This window comes from Puntigrus tetrazona, unplaced genomic scaffold (assembly GCF_018831695.1).
Source record: "Puntigrus tetrazona isolate hp1 unplaced genomic scaffold, ASM1883169v1 S000000776, whole genome shotgun sequence".
Taxonomy (NCBI): domain Eukaryota; kingdom Metazoa; phylum Chordata; class Actinopteri; order Cypriniformes; family Cyprinidae; genus Puntigrus; species Puntigrus tetrazona.
In genome coordinates, this window is record NW_025048382.1 from 785,001 (window position 1) to 800,000 (window position 15,000).

Genomic DNA, 15,000 nt, shown 5'->3' on the forward strand with positions numbered 1-15,000 from the left:
AATTCACTCATTATGTGCTCGCCCTCATCCACAACTAAATAATTACTTCCATGGAACCCCAAATCTTTATCTGTTGGATATGTTAGAGCGTGCTTTAACGGCTCTTTAATTTTTCTGTTTGGAGCTCTTCATTCGAGCTGACATTTCAGAGTCCTGTCAGGTCTGGCCGAAAGCTACCGATGAGCTCCAAACCTTGAACGGTATTTAACAAATACAGTTTAAGACTAGCATTGTGTACGTACGGATTTTGTATTTCTTATTTAAGTCTGCAACTAACAATCATTTTTGATCAATTAATCATATACAAATACATCACGTATTTAGCGTAAACATTATAAAGGAATATAAAAAAAAGGTAATTAACGAAAACCAATACACAGACTGTGTACAAATAAATTCACTTCTGCTTGTGCTTTAGCCCCGCCCACCCATGCGGAACCAATGGAGTTGCATTGACCCCGGGACCAGCGTTGTTAGGCTTAAGATGGGATTGTTTGATAGAAATGTTGTAATTTGAGCTGAACAGTGGCGTTTCTCCATTCGCAGACCCAACTACATGAATACTTCAACCTAAAATGAAAATGTGCTCACCCTCAGACAATCAAATTTGGAGAAATTTGTCATCGTATCACTGTCCCAATCCAATGGGTGCCGTCAGAACAAGAGTCCAGACAGCTGATAAAAACATCTCAATAATCCACAGCGCTCCAGTCCATCAGTGAACATCTGGAGAAGACTAAAGATCCAACTAATCCTGCATTGACTGGGTAACAGTTGCGTGGATTACTTGTGGATGATCGTGATGTTTCGATCAGCTGACTGGACTCATGCACACTCATAACATCTCTCTGTAATCCTTAGCACAGCTTAAACTCTAGAATAGAGCAGTTTTCTTGTTGTTCTCTTTTGGCTCTCAAAGTTGTCTTCAGCTTCCATTCATCACCGGTGGCTCTGCTACAGCTCGGCTCACGTAGAAGCGTGTGTTTATATTGCGATCCTGTCTAATGCAGCTGTGCATAGATTTATTAGCACAGGATACGAACACACGAGCGACTCTTCCAGCTCGTCTGGAGCTGAGCGCCGGCCCCGGGCGGCAGGTGTTTGTCCACACCAGCATCTGTCTCGCATCAACCCCGAGCGCCAGATGTGTTCAGCTCTTTCCTCACGTCAGACGGCCACTCTGCTGACTTTTAAGGGCTTGTGCAGCGCAGCAGACAAGAAAATAATTATTACAGCAACAACATGTGTGCGCGCTCTTATAAACGCAACCCAGAACTGGACAAAACCCAGCGATTGTTTTGACCCGGCAATTGGGTTACTGCCCCAACCTCTGGGTTTGTCTGTGTTTTACCCAGCACTTGGTTGTATTTCACCAAGCTTTTTTGAGGTTGAGAACTGAAAATCACTTCCAGTTCCAGAATCAGATACTTAAGGTCAGGAATCATTACTCACCTGAAATGAATAGCACATTTCTGTCAATAAATCTGTTAAAATGCGTTTATCTTTGAATCATTGATTCAAGAGATTCATTCAAAATAACTGATTCATCTAGTAAAGGAAGAAATAAATCACAAGCGAGTCATTGAATCATTCCATTCATAAATTCATACATTTTTTAGTTGTTCTTCAGAATTGTGAGGGAACTACAACATCCATTTATTATACTACTTTCGTGAGAATCGTGCTGCTGAATTTTTCTCCTTATCCAGTGAAGTAGATGTTTGATATCTAAATGTTGACTTTTTAAAAAAAAAATCACATTGAAAATGGCAAATCGATAAGAATACGAATCAGAAAGCAGAATCAGAATTTATTAAATTCATATTACATTATTCAACTCTCTCTCTGTGTGTGTGTGTGTGTGTGTGTGTGTGTGTGTGTGTGTGTGTGCGATCAGCCCAAGTCTCAGTAGCCTCTTGCCCCGTGTGGGATAATCTGTGCTGATCAGACACACAAAGGACTAAATGCTGTCCACTTCCTGTAGCAGCACACGGGTTCCTGGTAAGCAGCGTTTCTGATTGGCTCAGCAGTATTGCCTGCAGAGACGTGCAGCGATGAAGAGGCTCCTGTGATGCCCACTTTCTCTCCCGCTCTGCTTTGGCTTGTTCCTGGGAGTGTAGGTCGCTGGGCTGTGAGATGGGCTTCATGTTGTGAGATGTCCGCAGGGCTTCATGGCTTTCCGTTTGTTCTGACACGTGGAGCACTGCAGCGAAAACCTATCAACAGGTAACAAACACAACTGAACGAACGCAGGCCTGCTGGTGAGATTACGGGCTGTTTGTTACGATTTCTAGGTTATAATACAAGGTTTTGTGAATGTTTTTCATGCCCAAAGAATGTAGAAATGGTTGAAATCTCTTTAAAAAGAAAAAAAGAAGCAGATTTTAATATTTGAATCTAAAGAATAATTGTATTTTTTACATGTAATAGACCTGTGAATGAATGTATACATGTATTTTAGAACTTAAACTAAATCTTTTAAAGAATTAATAAAATTATATAATAATAATAATAATGTATTGTCTATTAAAACATCTGGATACAATAATGATAATTTAGAAAGAAAAAAAAATCAATGTTATTACAATGGTCTCAAAAACAGATTTAATATTCTGGACGTTCATCGTGATGAAGACTTTCTGATGAAAGAATCGGCTGGTATTGCAGGACCTTCTGATACTGAAGGGTCTCATGGTGTTGCTATCGTTCTTATCTCATTGTTAAGATGAGTAGATTATGAGATGATGATGCAGCTGCACGTGCCCGTCCTAATCTGACCCTTCAGACACGCCACTGAGCTTTAAATACACACGGAGAAGAGTTCAACTTTAAAAATGTTGGTTTCATTGAAGCATTGCGTATTGCGATGCTCTTAACCACGCTTAAGCTTCTGTTACAAAACTCTTCAGATCTCCGCTGCTCAGACTTTTTCAGATGACTTTCTTTTGCAAAAATGTACATGGAAATTTGAATGAAAAGGCCAAAATGAATGGGTAGATGTAAAGAGAGCATGGACAACGTCAACGGTGACAGACGGTTGTGTTTTGTGTTATTCAGTGATGACTAAAATAAAGCGTAGTTCTCGTGGCTGCGGATCATGATCTCCAATACCAAGACAGTTACAGTATATTGAGCAATAGGTTACGTGGCATTGCAACATTAAAATAAAGACAATGTTGTCCCTGCAGTCAGACACTAGAGCTTCAGTTCTGTTGAACCTGGAGCCTTTACCTGTTTATCTTATCCTATTCCCAAATGCACCTACATAGCCTATAGTTAACATTATTTGGAAATGCAACCTTTTTTTAAGCTGTGTCCGAATACGTTTTCACTGTGGAGGTCCGTTCGGGGGAAACGCTCCCGTCGTGTTTGTTCTGCTCTTGAATCTGCTGCCAGAGAGTCTCTGAGTTCCCAATCAGAGCAAAGTTCACCCCTAAAACGAGCAGCTGTGCGGCCGAGAGCGAGGCGAGCGTCGAAGCAGGACCGCGAGGATGAGTCGAGTGGCCTGTAAGTGCTTCGTGTGTTTGTAGTCACGTTCTGTTGCTCTTGGCGCTTTGCGTTAAATAGACGCGACGGAAATAACGCTGCATTTGTTGGGCAAGGCTGATCGGTGGCTTGCTTGGCATCGGATGCGTCATGCGTAGCATGTTTCGCGATCCAAACATTGTGTTTTGTGGCTGGAGTTTGGTCAGAGCTCAAGCCGTGGGTTAAGTGCGGAGAGTTAGACGTGTTTCATGAGGAGGAGATGTGTTTTGGCCACTCTTTCGAGGGTTGACGTAATCCCCCTTCAGTGTGCTGTTTATCCTGGATGAGTATTGATTTATCTTCTCTGTCCTCTCCGGGTCACCATGTGTGTCTGATGAAAGCCAGCTCCTGCTCGTTCTGTCAGAGGAACAGCGGGAACAGACCAATGTACGACTGCTGTCAGAGATGTACGTGAGAGGTCGTCAGGCTGGTTTACTTTTCTTTGATGGATGAGACCTGAATTTTTTTTTAAACAGCTTCAGGTAGAACTTGGGTAGAACTTGAAAAACAAATAAATGACACCATTATCAATATAAAATTAGCTGTCAGTAATGTTTTTGCCCTGAAGTAGGCCTGGGTGATAATAAAACTGTGCTGTATTTATCGAAAGTACACCTTCATCCATAAATATAGAAAAATCTGTGGTCGCGCGTTCTAGGAGTAACAGCAGTGAAGTACCACAACGACACGGTCTCCTGCAGCGCTCATAAAGCTCCAGGACGCACACCTACAGCGTGAATGCACCATTTTTGCAGTGATTTGCGTTCTCTCAATTAAATGGAGTCAGTTGGTCAGTCCTGTTGTGGAAGTGAATGCTGTTTGGACTGACCTTTACTCCACTCCAGGCTCTGGGTGCAGACTTGTCTTATGGGAAAGGAGCAGTTCCTGTTTTTGAAGACTATTTTTGCTGGTTCAGAGCATTGAGACATTAATGACCGTGAATCTGAGCAGGGCAGCCTGACATGATGTTTAACAGTGGATAGTAGGGGCGTAAAAATACTTCTTATAATTCTTTGCGTTGATGACACGATTCAGTATTGTGTTACGACGACTATTATAATAATGTGCTTGGAGGAGAAAGCACAGATGAAGACCACGAATTTCTGCTTCATCATTCATGAATATGCACATCCATCGATGCATGTCTTTGCCACTTTTTTCACCCATGATGAGTTGCATCTTTCAATTCCAAATATCTTTGAAACTTTCAGTGTATGGTTTCTTGTATGAGTCGGAGATCAAGGACATTTCCTTCAGTTTCTGTGCATTGTCCAGAGCTGTGGAGCTGTTCACATGGACTTCTGTGTGAATGTCGGGGAGAAAGAGCCATCCATCTGTTCAGAAGCACCGATCCCAACAGGTTGAGCGCCCAGGGCGGTGAGTGGACACGCATCTGCTGCTCTTCTCCTTGTCTGGTGTAGTTACGAGGCAGATTTTGAAGGCGGTATTTGGTGCAAACAGCTGGCATACGTTAGCCTGTTTAATTAAAGGTGAGCGTCTGATTTCAGCAGCTTTGACTGTGTCACGCACCGCTGCGTAATCATTTTGACTGCGTTAACTGCTACAGCTGGTTGTGTCTGAACACTGACCTCCAGTTCACGAGGTGCAGGTGGGTTGGATTGGATGTGCTTGAACAATGACCGTTTTGAAAGAAGAAAAAATAAAGATATTCTCTGTCAGTAGGCGTAGTAATGAACCTTCCTTACTAGGTCGTTTTTCTGCATGCTTTGTGGCTCTGGTGCTGCAGAAGTGGCCGTGAAACTGAGCTGGTTCAGCACTTCACACAAGACACCTGCAGGTCCTGGACCAATCTTAACCTCTCGTTTATAGATCAGACGCGATATTCAGAGCGTGATTTGTCAGCGATCCACTAACACACTTTCCACCAAAGCCTTGCTCCTGCCAGGTCATGCTCAGTTTTTTTTCCACAAAGTTTGAAACCGATGAGACCAATGCATTAAAATTAGAGACTGAGCGACTGATGAAATGTTAAATGGATTTGTTTCAGCGAATGACAAATCAGCTCAGCTTCCTCAAGCAAAACCATAAAAAGCGCAGGGGTCATGAGAGCATGAGGCATGTGCTCTTCAGCTGCAGAGAACACACACACACACACACACACACACACACACAGGAATTGTGATCTCTGACACAATTTCACATTCAGTATCTCTGGAAAATGGTTTCTTCTGGGTTTAGGTTCAAATTGGTAGAATATGGGAGCGTTGACGTAAACGTCTTGTACATTATACATGTGGAGAATAGGTTGGCATGCATCTAGTCCAGTCTGATGAACTTGATGGTGAAAGGTGAGAAGTGATGGTCTGTGTTCTTGTGTGTTTGCAGTCACGCCTGATCTGTCTCCAGAGAGCCTCCCGCTCGCGGCGCCTCGACCCCCAGCAGCCAGCGCCGGGCCCCGAGCGCACCGCAAGCCCAGCGAGGGCCACAGCGGCCAGCCGGCGCGCGGCAGCATGGAGGTGGGCATGCGCGTGGTGCGCGGCCTGGACTGGAAGTGGGGGAACCAGGACGAAGGAGAGGGCCACGTGGGCACGGTGGTGGAGATCGGCCGGCAGGGCAGCACCACCACACCCGACAAAACCGTGGTGGTGCAGTGGGACAGCGGGACCCGTACCAACTACCGCACTGGATACCAGAGCGCCTACGACCTGCTGCTGTACGACAACGCACAGATCGGTGAGACCTGGCTGAACTAGAAGATAAAGAACGGCTTCAAGACGGTGATACCTGTCTTCTGCTGTCGTGTGCCAGTAGAAAATACCAGTATAGAATCATTTATTTAGCTATTAATTGTAGTAATACAGCGAGATTTTTGACATGAAGAAACAGACTAAATCCAGAAGAATTGTGGAGAACGCTTGAAGAAATATACCTCCAAAGTTCCTGAGAAACTCTGCTCAAGAGCATCAAGGACAGAAGATGCTTTAAACACAAAGGAGGCTCACAACAAATTTTGATTGATCGATTTATTTTTTAACTAAATTAAAGGATCACTCTTTTTGAAATTAATTTTAAATCATTTTCTAACCGTCCTAGAGTTATACAGTTGATTTTTACTGTTTTTGAATCCATTCAGCCGATCTCCGGGTCTGGTGATAGCACTTTTAGCTGTAGCTTAGCATAGATCATTAAATCTGATTAGACCGTTAGCATCACCCTCAAAAATGAGCGAAGAGTTTGGCACCGTGGCTGCAGAAAGCACAATGATATTACACAGCACCAGGATTTGCCGGGGACTACAGGCTTGGGAGCATTTGTGTGAATACAAATAATTACTGTGGTGTGACTTTTTTGGTTCTCCGCTAATCTTTTGTGAATTCATGTACTCTTTAAGAAAATAAACATTTGTAAAAATAGCTACCAGAATCGGCTTACTCGCTTCTAAAGCAATCAGAAATGGCTCAAAGAATTCAGGATCCGGTTCGATTGATGAAGCTTTTAATCATCAGGATGTTGCCAGCCTTTCTCTTTGATATTCTGGGGGCGCTTCTAAATTTTTGTTGGCGCTCCTTGAAGTTGGAATACCAAATAAAAAAGTAAATTTCGAGCCCTGGGCTATTTTTCAGGCACTGTGTAAATACTAGGTATATCAGCCTAGAAAATTGCAACTTTCCATTTTACGTGGGTCTTGGAACACAATACAACTACAGAAGAGTCTAGTTTTGAAACTCTTCGCTCATTTTTGAGGGTGATGCTAACGGTCTAATCAGATTCAATGATCTATGCTAAGCTACAGCTAAAAGTGCTATCACAGACCCAGAGATCGGATAACTGGATTCAAAAACAGTGCAACTCATCTGTTTAACTCTTTAAATATTTATATATTGACAGCATCCTCATTTTACAGCATTTTTTACACAAATGCCTCAAACTTTGCAGGTAGCTATCTTGAAGTGTCTCAGACATTGTTCTCCACTGGTCTGTCTCCGTTTGTTCTGTTTCTTCATGTCATTCCAGACAGACTGGATCTGCTGCAGGGTAAGATGCTTTCTGGCTTTAATAGTTAAGCCATAGTTCTTCGCGTCCTTGAACTGATACGTATCTTTCAGATGAACGAGGTGAATAACTTAAACTGCGCTACATTACTGTGAAGGAGATCTTCTTTCCTTCCTTCTTTTTATCTTTCAGCAGTAGACTGTGGCTTTTGCATCATTTGCAAATGCTTAATGCATCATTAAAATCAGTCTCAAATCTGCCTCAAACGACGTGCTTCTGCTTAATGGAGTGAAAGCCTCAGGAAAACGGACATGCAGACGGGATTCTAGCAGAAGATGGCCTCACGAAATGAATTAGACGCGCCGATTTTTCATTTAATGCACAGTTGCGTTCATTTCCATTTCTGCCTTTCAGGTGTCCGACATTCAAACATCATCTGTGACAGCTGTAAGAAGCACGGCATCATGGGAATGCGCTGGAAGTGTAAGGTGTGTTTCGACTATGACCTGTGCACTCAGTGTTACATGAACAACAAGCACGACCTGACGCACGCCTTCGAGCGCTACGAGACGGCTCATTCACATCCGTGAGTCTCCTGTCTGTTCTCTGCTTGACCTTCTCTAAACATCAGCCCGCTGCTCTCATTCTCCTAGAAGCATCAGCATAAACATTGTTTTCTTTTCTGATGCAGGACTAAAGACAGATTCTGTATGAATGATAGTGATGGTGTGAATTACAGTAATGCACTTACAGCGGAAGTCTTTTTTAGACCAGAATAAACTAAAATTACTCGCTAAACCTGCCAAGCTGTTTATTTCTGTTATCTCAGCTTATTTACATGCGCTAGGATACCTGAAATAGACATGATGTACCTGTAAAAGTGCCTTTTAATGGTGTGACAAAAATGCATATTTATAAAAAAAACCCATATAAATCTATATAAAACCTTTTTTTTTTCGCTAAAACGTTTTACAAAAATAATATACGAGCTTTGCTTCTCTGACAAGATATTTTCTTCATACAATGTATTTATTTGTATTTCTGCAAACACAGATTTTTATTTTTTTTTGCGTGCAGAACTTAGGCTGCATCTATTTTGAAAGTTGATGCTTTGATTGTTAAATGCACAGTACAGTGGAAAATAATAAAAATAAAATAAATAATAAATAATAAAATACATAACTCAAAAATGCTTGTTAGGATGTATCTTCATGTTGCATTAGTTTAATTAATAATTTTTTTTAATGATAAATATTAATGTTCTATTCGTTTTTATCCCAAGATCCCCTCCTCTCCAAACCAGTAACTTTTCTAACTAAAACCTTTACTTTTCAATTCCTTGTGTTTTATTATTTTTAAACAAAACATTCAAGATAGATTTAAACGTTCAAACGTTTAAACATACTTTGCAGAAAGGCCATTGCAGATACCGACCACATGGAGATACCAAAAGACTGCATGTAAACGGCAGATCCATTCAGAATCACTAAATGCACCAAAATACTAATGAAAAATGAAAAACCTTTCTAAAAGGGTGGAAAGCCTGCAATCTGAAGACGGTTCGACGTCATTAGTGAGCAGTTCCTCGGTCAGTCTGTGTTTGGAGCTTCAGATGCCCATGCCCTTCTTCAAAGCACTTGAGCGTCCGTAATAAAACACTCGCTGTATACCATGTGAATTTACTGAACTGAGAGCGCCTATATACTGTTCGTTTGCGCATCAGTAGTAATGTCAGAGTAATTGTCTTTCCCTTGATTATAGTCTTTATCCATTAAAACCTGACTAGCACAACACTGGCTTGCTTCATCCAGCTGAGAGCTATAGTTTGTTTATCATATGCTCGTGCAGCGCTCGGGTGTTTTCTGCCACAGTTGAGTCCGTTTCGTAAAGGTATGAGCTGCTTTGAACCATAGAATATCACAAAATATGTAGAGAGGTGGATTTAGGGTTGCACGATAAATCAGAGATTGGAGTTAAGAGCTCTCACATTCTGGGGGAAAAAAGCAGTTGAGCGGTCTGACAGAGCGAGCTTTGATACTCCGGTATCTTCTACCTGATGGCAGGAGATAGAAGAGGGGTCCTTCACGATGTCCAGGATGGAGAGGAGGTGCGGGGCACCGTGTTCACTGTCCGCTGTAGAGCTGATGCAGGTGATCAGCACACTCTCAATGGTGCCCCTGTAGAAAGTGGATGGAGACTTGCCCGGAGAAAGTGTAGCCAGGCTTGCAGTCAGTGATGGTCTGAATGGCTTGCCACAGGGTCCAAGTGTCTTTACTGTCGCTGAAACTGGTCTTCTGGCATACTGATGTTTTGCCTACGTGACAGATTGGTGTTTTGAGGGCTGTCTTTGCCCCTGATCTGAATGCTGAATTCATCTCTGGTCTTCAGCAGCCCACAAACCTCTGCTGTCATCCATGGCTGCTGGTCGGCACGTGTGGTGATGGTCTTGGCGACTGTCACATGTAAGCAGTGACGGTTTCAGTGTTCTCCTGCAGGACTGTGTGCTTGTTGTAGGTGGCAGTCTCTCTAAACATGTTCCAGTCTGTGTCCTGAAAGCAGTGCTGAGGTGGCGTTGTCTGGCCATTTCAACCTTTTTTGAACCTTTGAGCCATTTGCGTGCCTTATTCTGTGTAAGAAGCTGGATCATCTCACAGAAAGATTTATTTATAACACTCAACGTTATGAAGCGAGTCTGGAGCAAAAACATTTCAGACGGAGCAGCGTTTACTTCAGTTCACCGAGAAGCTACGCAAACATCTATCATTATCGCAAATTATTATTTTAGAGTATTTTCATAGCTTGCTGTGTGCAGTAAGTGCTGCTCCGCCTGAAAGAAAGTGACGGAGATTGATCACAGAACCGGCTTTACTGACAAGATGTGCAAGATGATTGAGTTCCACTTGAGAGCCACTGACCGAAGCGTATTTAAATGATGTGCGATCAACTTGCATTACATTTGCCGTCGACTGATAGATTGTGATCGACCTGCGGGGTCAAACCAGTTGTGTTTAAAATATCAGATCAGCCTCCAGTCTCAGCTGTGCTGCTTGTCTTGCTACGTGAGTTAGAAAAAACCATCTTCAGCAGAGAGAGTGGGTGTGGGTGTGTGTGTGTGTGTTTATGAATAATTGTCCAGAACACACTCACAAACACACACACACACACACACACACACACACACACACACACACACACTGCCACCAGCAGGTGCTTGAAGGCATAAACACTCTTCATTTTGCTCAGCCATTAACAGAGAGAGAGAGAGAGAGAGAGAGAGAGAGAGAGAGAGAGCACTGCTTCACTGCATCACCATCATCTATTTATTCAGTTATTCAGGAAATAGCTTGGATTACCTCTAGGGATGTGCAGTATGGCTTAAAATCATATCTTGGTATTTTTCGTGCTAGGTTTTTGTTATCCAGTCAGTGGAGACGGAGATCGGAATCGATTCGTTCTTTCATTTCTGTTTCCTGTGTGTAGTCTGTATGACTTTCACCTGACAGAATGCCGAATGAATCAACCTTTTAATTCAGTTACACTGTTGTTCTGAGCAATGCTTTGAACGGCCATTTTACTTAACAATTAAGAAGTGACGCATTTCTTTCCTTCCTCCTTAATTACCGACGCCTGAATATAAAGTGGTTTTCTCCTACACCACTAGGAAATCTCACTAGCGGTTCATTGGGTTAGCGATGTCGTCCTGCTGTGTTTTTCAGAGGAGGTGTGCAGGCCGAGGTAACGTGTGTTTTTGTGTTCGGACACAATTGGCCATATGGCCTCCCATATGTTGAGCAGAGCGAGGAACAAAACAGCCTAACTTGTTAATCGGCTAAGGCAGCAACTAGTTAGGTTCTGTCACGTTGTCTTCGGTAATCTTTCTGGTGTCAAACACGGATGCTCTTACTGTAGAATAGCGTTGATCTCATCTCACGGTGATATCGGTCTTTATATGTCCATATCAATCTCGCGTAGATGATGAACCTCTCACGTATCGGGTTTCTCGTATGCTGGCTAAGCGCTGCTGCTTCTAATATTCAGACAAACCCCTGAAACATAAGCATCAAATGACTCTCAACTGATTGGAATGATGCTGCTAATTGTGCAGCTTGTTACGTTCATTCTGTCACGATGTTGTGTGAAATCGAAGTTTTGAGTAACTGGAGGTGTAACTTGAGCAGTATGCCAGTGCTGGGGAACAGTATTTCTGGCTGAATGTATGTGTGATGGTGTAGTGGCCGTGTGTCGACCAGCTAAAAGTGGACCGACCTTGATCTCCGACTGCCGCTTGACACGGTAGAGCAGTGTGACCAAAGACTGAGCTCAAACACGGATGTGGCAGAACTTCACGCAGCTAAATGTTTTTTCGTGACCGCTAACCAGCTGATTCGAGTGGACAAAAACCGGTCACCAGAAGTTTTGAATGTTTTTGAAAAAAGTCTCAGTTTGCATTTATTTGAGCAAAAATGGTAATATATTGTGATGGCGATTTTGTATCTAAATATTAACCCTAAAGTTGTCCGAATTAAGTTTATAGCCATGCGTGTTACAAATCTTGTTGCTCAAGAAATTATCTGTAGAAACCGTGATGCATTTCCATTCAAAAGTTTGGGTGCTTTCAATGGATTAAAAAGAAAACGTATTACTTGTATACTAATTAATGTAGAAATAACGTAAAGACAGCATATTTCTTTAATGCCATCTTTTGATTCAGGTCCCGTTTGTTGTGTTTAACCATTGACTGTAGCCATTCGACATTACAGTATAATTAAGAGCTGCCAACTGTAAGATTTATTAGACTGACCCTTGGCAGGAAACGTTATTTACTTACGCTGCCACGTTTTACCGGTGTTGACAAACGGTCGGCCTCTGTTGCGTGTGGATTACGTCTTACCTTTGATCTCAGACGCACACCTGAGACACAGACCGCTTAGAGATTTATCCCGATTGTGTTTTAAGCCCTGGAGCCGGGCAGGTGCTGCCATATGGCAAGAGAGCGCTCGCAAGGACAGTGCCGCTCCACACAGCCGACCTCAAGATACGTGAGCGCTGTAGCAGAGCCCGTTGAGGCGTGAATGTGCTGGAGCTGATGGAGTAAGGTGTAGCTGGGCAGCGAGCGTCTGCGGATGAATTATGGGAATAGGCAGTTCCTTTGCTCCCCGATCAGATCAGATCTTTACTATAAGGTATGTGCCGTTATTCCTAGTTTTTCTTTAGTTTGTTGACGTAAGCCGGCCTCCTGTCATTAGCTGGATTGAGAGCGTGTGCTTCTCATTATGTGTCTTCTCTGGCTGCGAGCGTGAAATCAAATCAGATGTGAAGAGTTGCTTCTGAGTTCCTTCATGTGGTGATTTATGTTCAGATGACCGTGTAGGGCTCTATGAATTTACTGTATGATGCGGAATATCACGGAACGCGCTACATTTTGGATGAATACGTGACATGGACTGGTCACTAAACTACAAAGGATAATGTGAATATGAATTCTGTGTGTTCTGTGTGAACGTTTTCAGCCTCATGAACACAAACACAATCTCTAGACCTGCTCTGGTGTTTCTTTTGAGTAAAACTATCTCAAACCCGAAGTCTTCACAGCCACCCTTCAAAATCTAAGTTTGGTTTAATTTGGAAAAAACTGAAATATTTTACTTATTGTAATTATAGAACTACAGCTACTAATAAAGTTGCTTTTATTAAATATTAATCAATATTTACCTGATTTTTTTTATTTATTTTTTTATAAATAAATAAAATTAATAAAATCTGTTCCTCAGGGAAGCTTTTGATTTAATAAAATGTATTTAAACAATTTAAATGGAATTCAGAAAATGTATAAGCAAAAAACAGATTTCACTGGCCTTTAAAAATGTTTCTTTTGTTACTTTTAATAAAATGCTGTTATATTGTTCATGCTTCATGTTCTCAGTTAATTGTGTATGCTTTTGAGTAGTACATTTTATTTAACAATTTAAACAAAGCCTACAAAAATTTAATTGGAATGCCTTCATAGGGTTGTAGCTCACATTTATCCACAATTTCAATATGTTTGCCTAAAAATAAGTGTTGTTTTTTTTCTTCTGGTCATTGATTTCTAATGTCAAATAGCATTTAGTGTCAAATCAACTTTAGCTTTATTACAGTGTTTAACATTTAAATGCACGTTTTGTATTAGCATCCGTCACAAAGACCCATCAAGGCACCGTTTGTTTGTGAATATCAAGTTCTCAAAGAGAACATTGTGAAAAATGAGCTTAATTGGATGAAGCAGATCAGACGTTGAAGGTTTCCTCGGGTTAATAACTCGCTCTTCTTCCTCTCAAACTCAGAGTGAGCCTGACGCCGAGACAGAACCTGTCCAGAATCATCCTGAAGGGAATCTTCCAGGGTGTGAAGGTGGTCCGGGGGCCCGACTGGGACTGGGGCAACCAAGACGGTGAGATTTCAGCTTCAGACCTGTCTCAAAGGCTTACAGGAACGAGAACGGACCAGCTGAATTTCATTATCTAGAAGAGCTGAAGTCAGTGTCATGAAGGACCTTGAAGTTTTATCATCGCCTTAGCCATTTCTGGTCCTGCTGAGTTTCGTTTGAAATGTGTTTCTAGGACCGAAACGAAACTCTCCAGGATCAGGAATCAGAGAGAAAGGAACGTGACTTTCTTGTTGTTTTTTTGAGCTGGTGTTGATCCGTTGTGCTGTTTCTGTGAACACATGTTCTCATGCGAAGGCTGTATTTTGAAATGAAATGTATGATCACTTCGGTGATGAATGAGTCAAAATGCCCATGTGGAGCTGTGACGTTAGCGTTGACTAGCTGTTAGCTGAACACTTCTGTTAGTTGGTGGTAGCTGTTATTAGATCTTCATATTTCACCCCAAAATCAAGAGAAAGTAATACATGTTTTTTCCGTTAAGAAAATTATAAATTTGACAGTGGTCATAAAATGAGGTTTTTTTTGATCTTGTGATTTTGGGGTAAATCTTTCTGTGAGGTTCAGCGGTGTTCCCCTGTGTTTTGAGCGTTTCGTTGTAGTCTTGTTGTTTGGTTATCCTGTCATTGTGAAGTCCCGGTTCAGGTTAAGTATTCAGACGATGACTGACGTTGATACTCGTAATACCCAATCAATGTCAAATTGAAAAGTAGCACAGTCGCGCGATAGAGATTTGTGCGAGGAACGGAATGAAATTTGAGCCGTCGTTCGCTGATGATCTTCTCCTTCATGTTAATGAGACGCACAGTATCTGTGATTAAAAGACTTCTTCCAGTAAGTGTTTACTGCCTGCTTTTGTGTTTATCTGCTCATAAACGATTGTGTCTCATTCCTGTCCCCCTTTTCATTTTCTTCTTCTTTATTTCCCACCGAGTCCAGCTCCGGCACACACTCTACACGCGGCTCTGGCTCTCTTCACACTCACGTAATGTTAAGGCCTCTGGAGTTTAAGCCAAATCCCAATCGAAAAGTAGCTAGCCACGCATTTTGGGAGTTTCTCTTCACATTAAAAGTTTTTCGTGGAAAACCGCGAAATC

The 15,000-nt window shown here is 42.1% G+C and overlaps 1 protein-coding gene across 5 annotated transcripts in view; it reads left to right on the forward strand.

Annotated features, from left to right (window-relative positions):
- mib2 (MIB E3 ubiquitin protein ligase 2) overlaps positions 1-15,000 on the forward strand; it is a 37,064-nt gene that overhangs the window by 6,068 nt on the left and 15,996 nt on the right. For 2 of the 5 annotated variants that reach the window (XM_043233294.1, XM_043233295.1), the window contains exons 1-4: positions 3,411-3,507; positions 5,872-6,219; positions 7,894-8,065; positions 13,803-13,909. In XM_043233294.1, coding sequence (XP_043089229.1) covers positions 3,492-3,507; positions 5,872-6,219; positions 7,894-8,065; positions 13,803-13,909 — 643 coding nt within the window. In that variant the 5' untranslated portion in view covers positions 3,411-3,491. Of the gene's footprint in view, positions 1-2,094; positions 2,227-3,410; positions 3,508-5,871; positions 6,220-7,893; positions 8,066-13,802; positions 13,910-15,000 lie in introns of those variants that run through there. The other 3 variants (XM_043233296.1, XM_043233298.1, XM_043233297.1) reach the window with 2 other exon arrangements.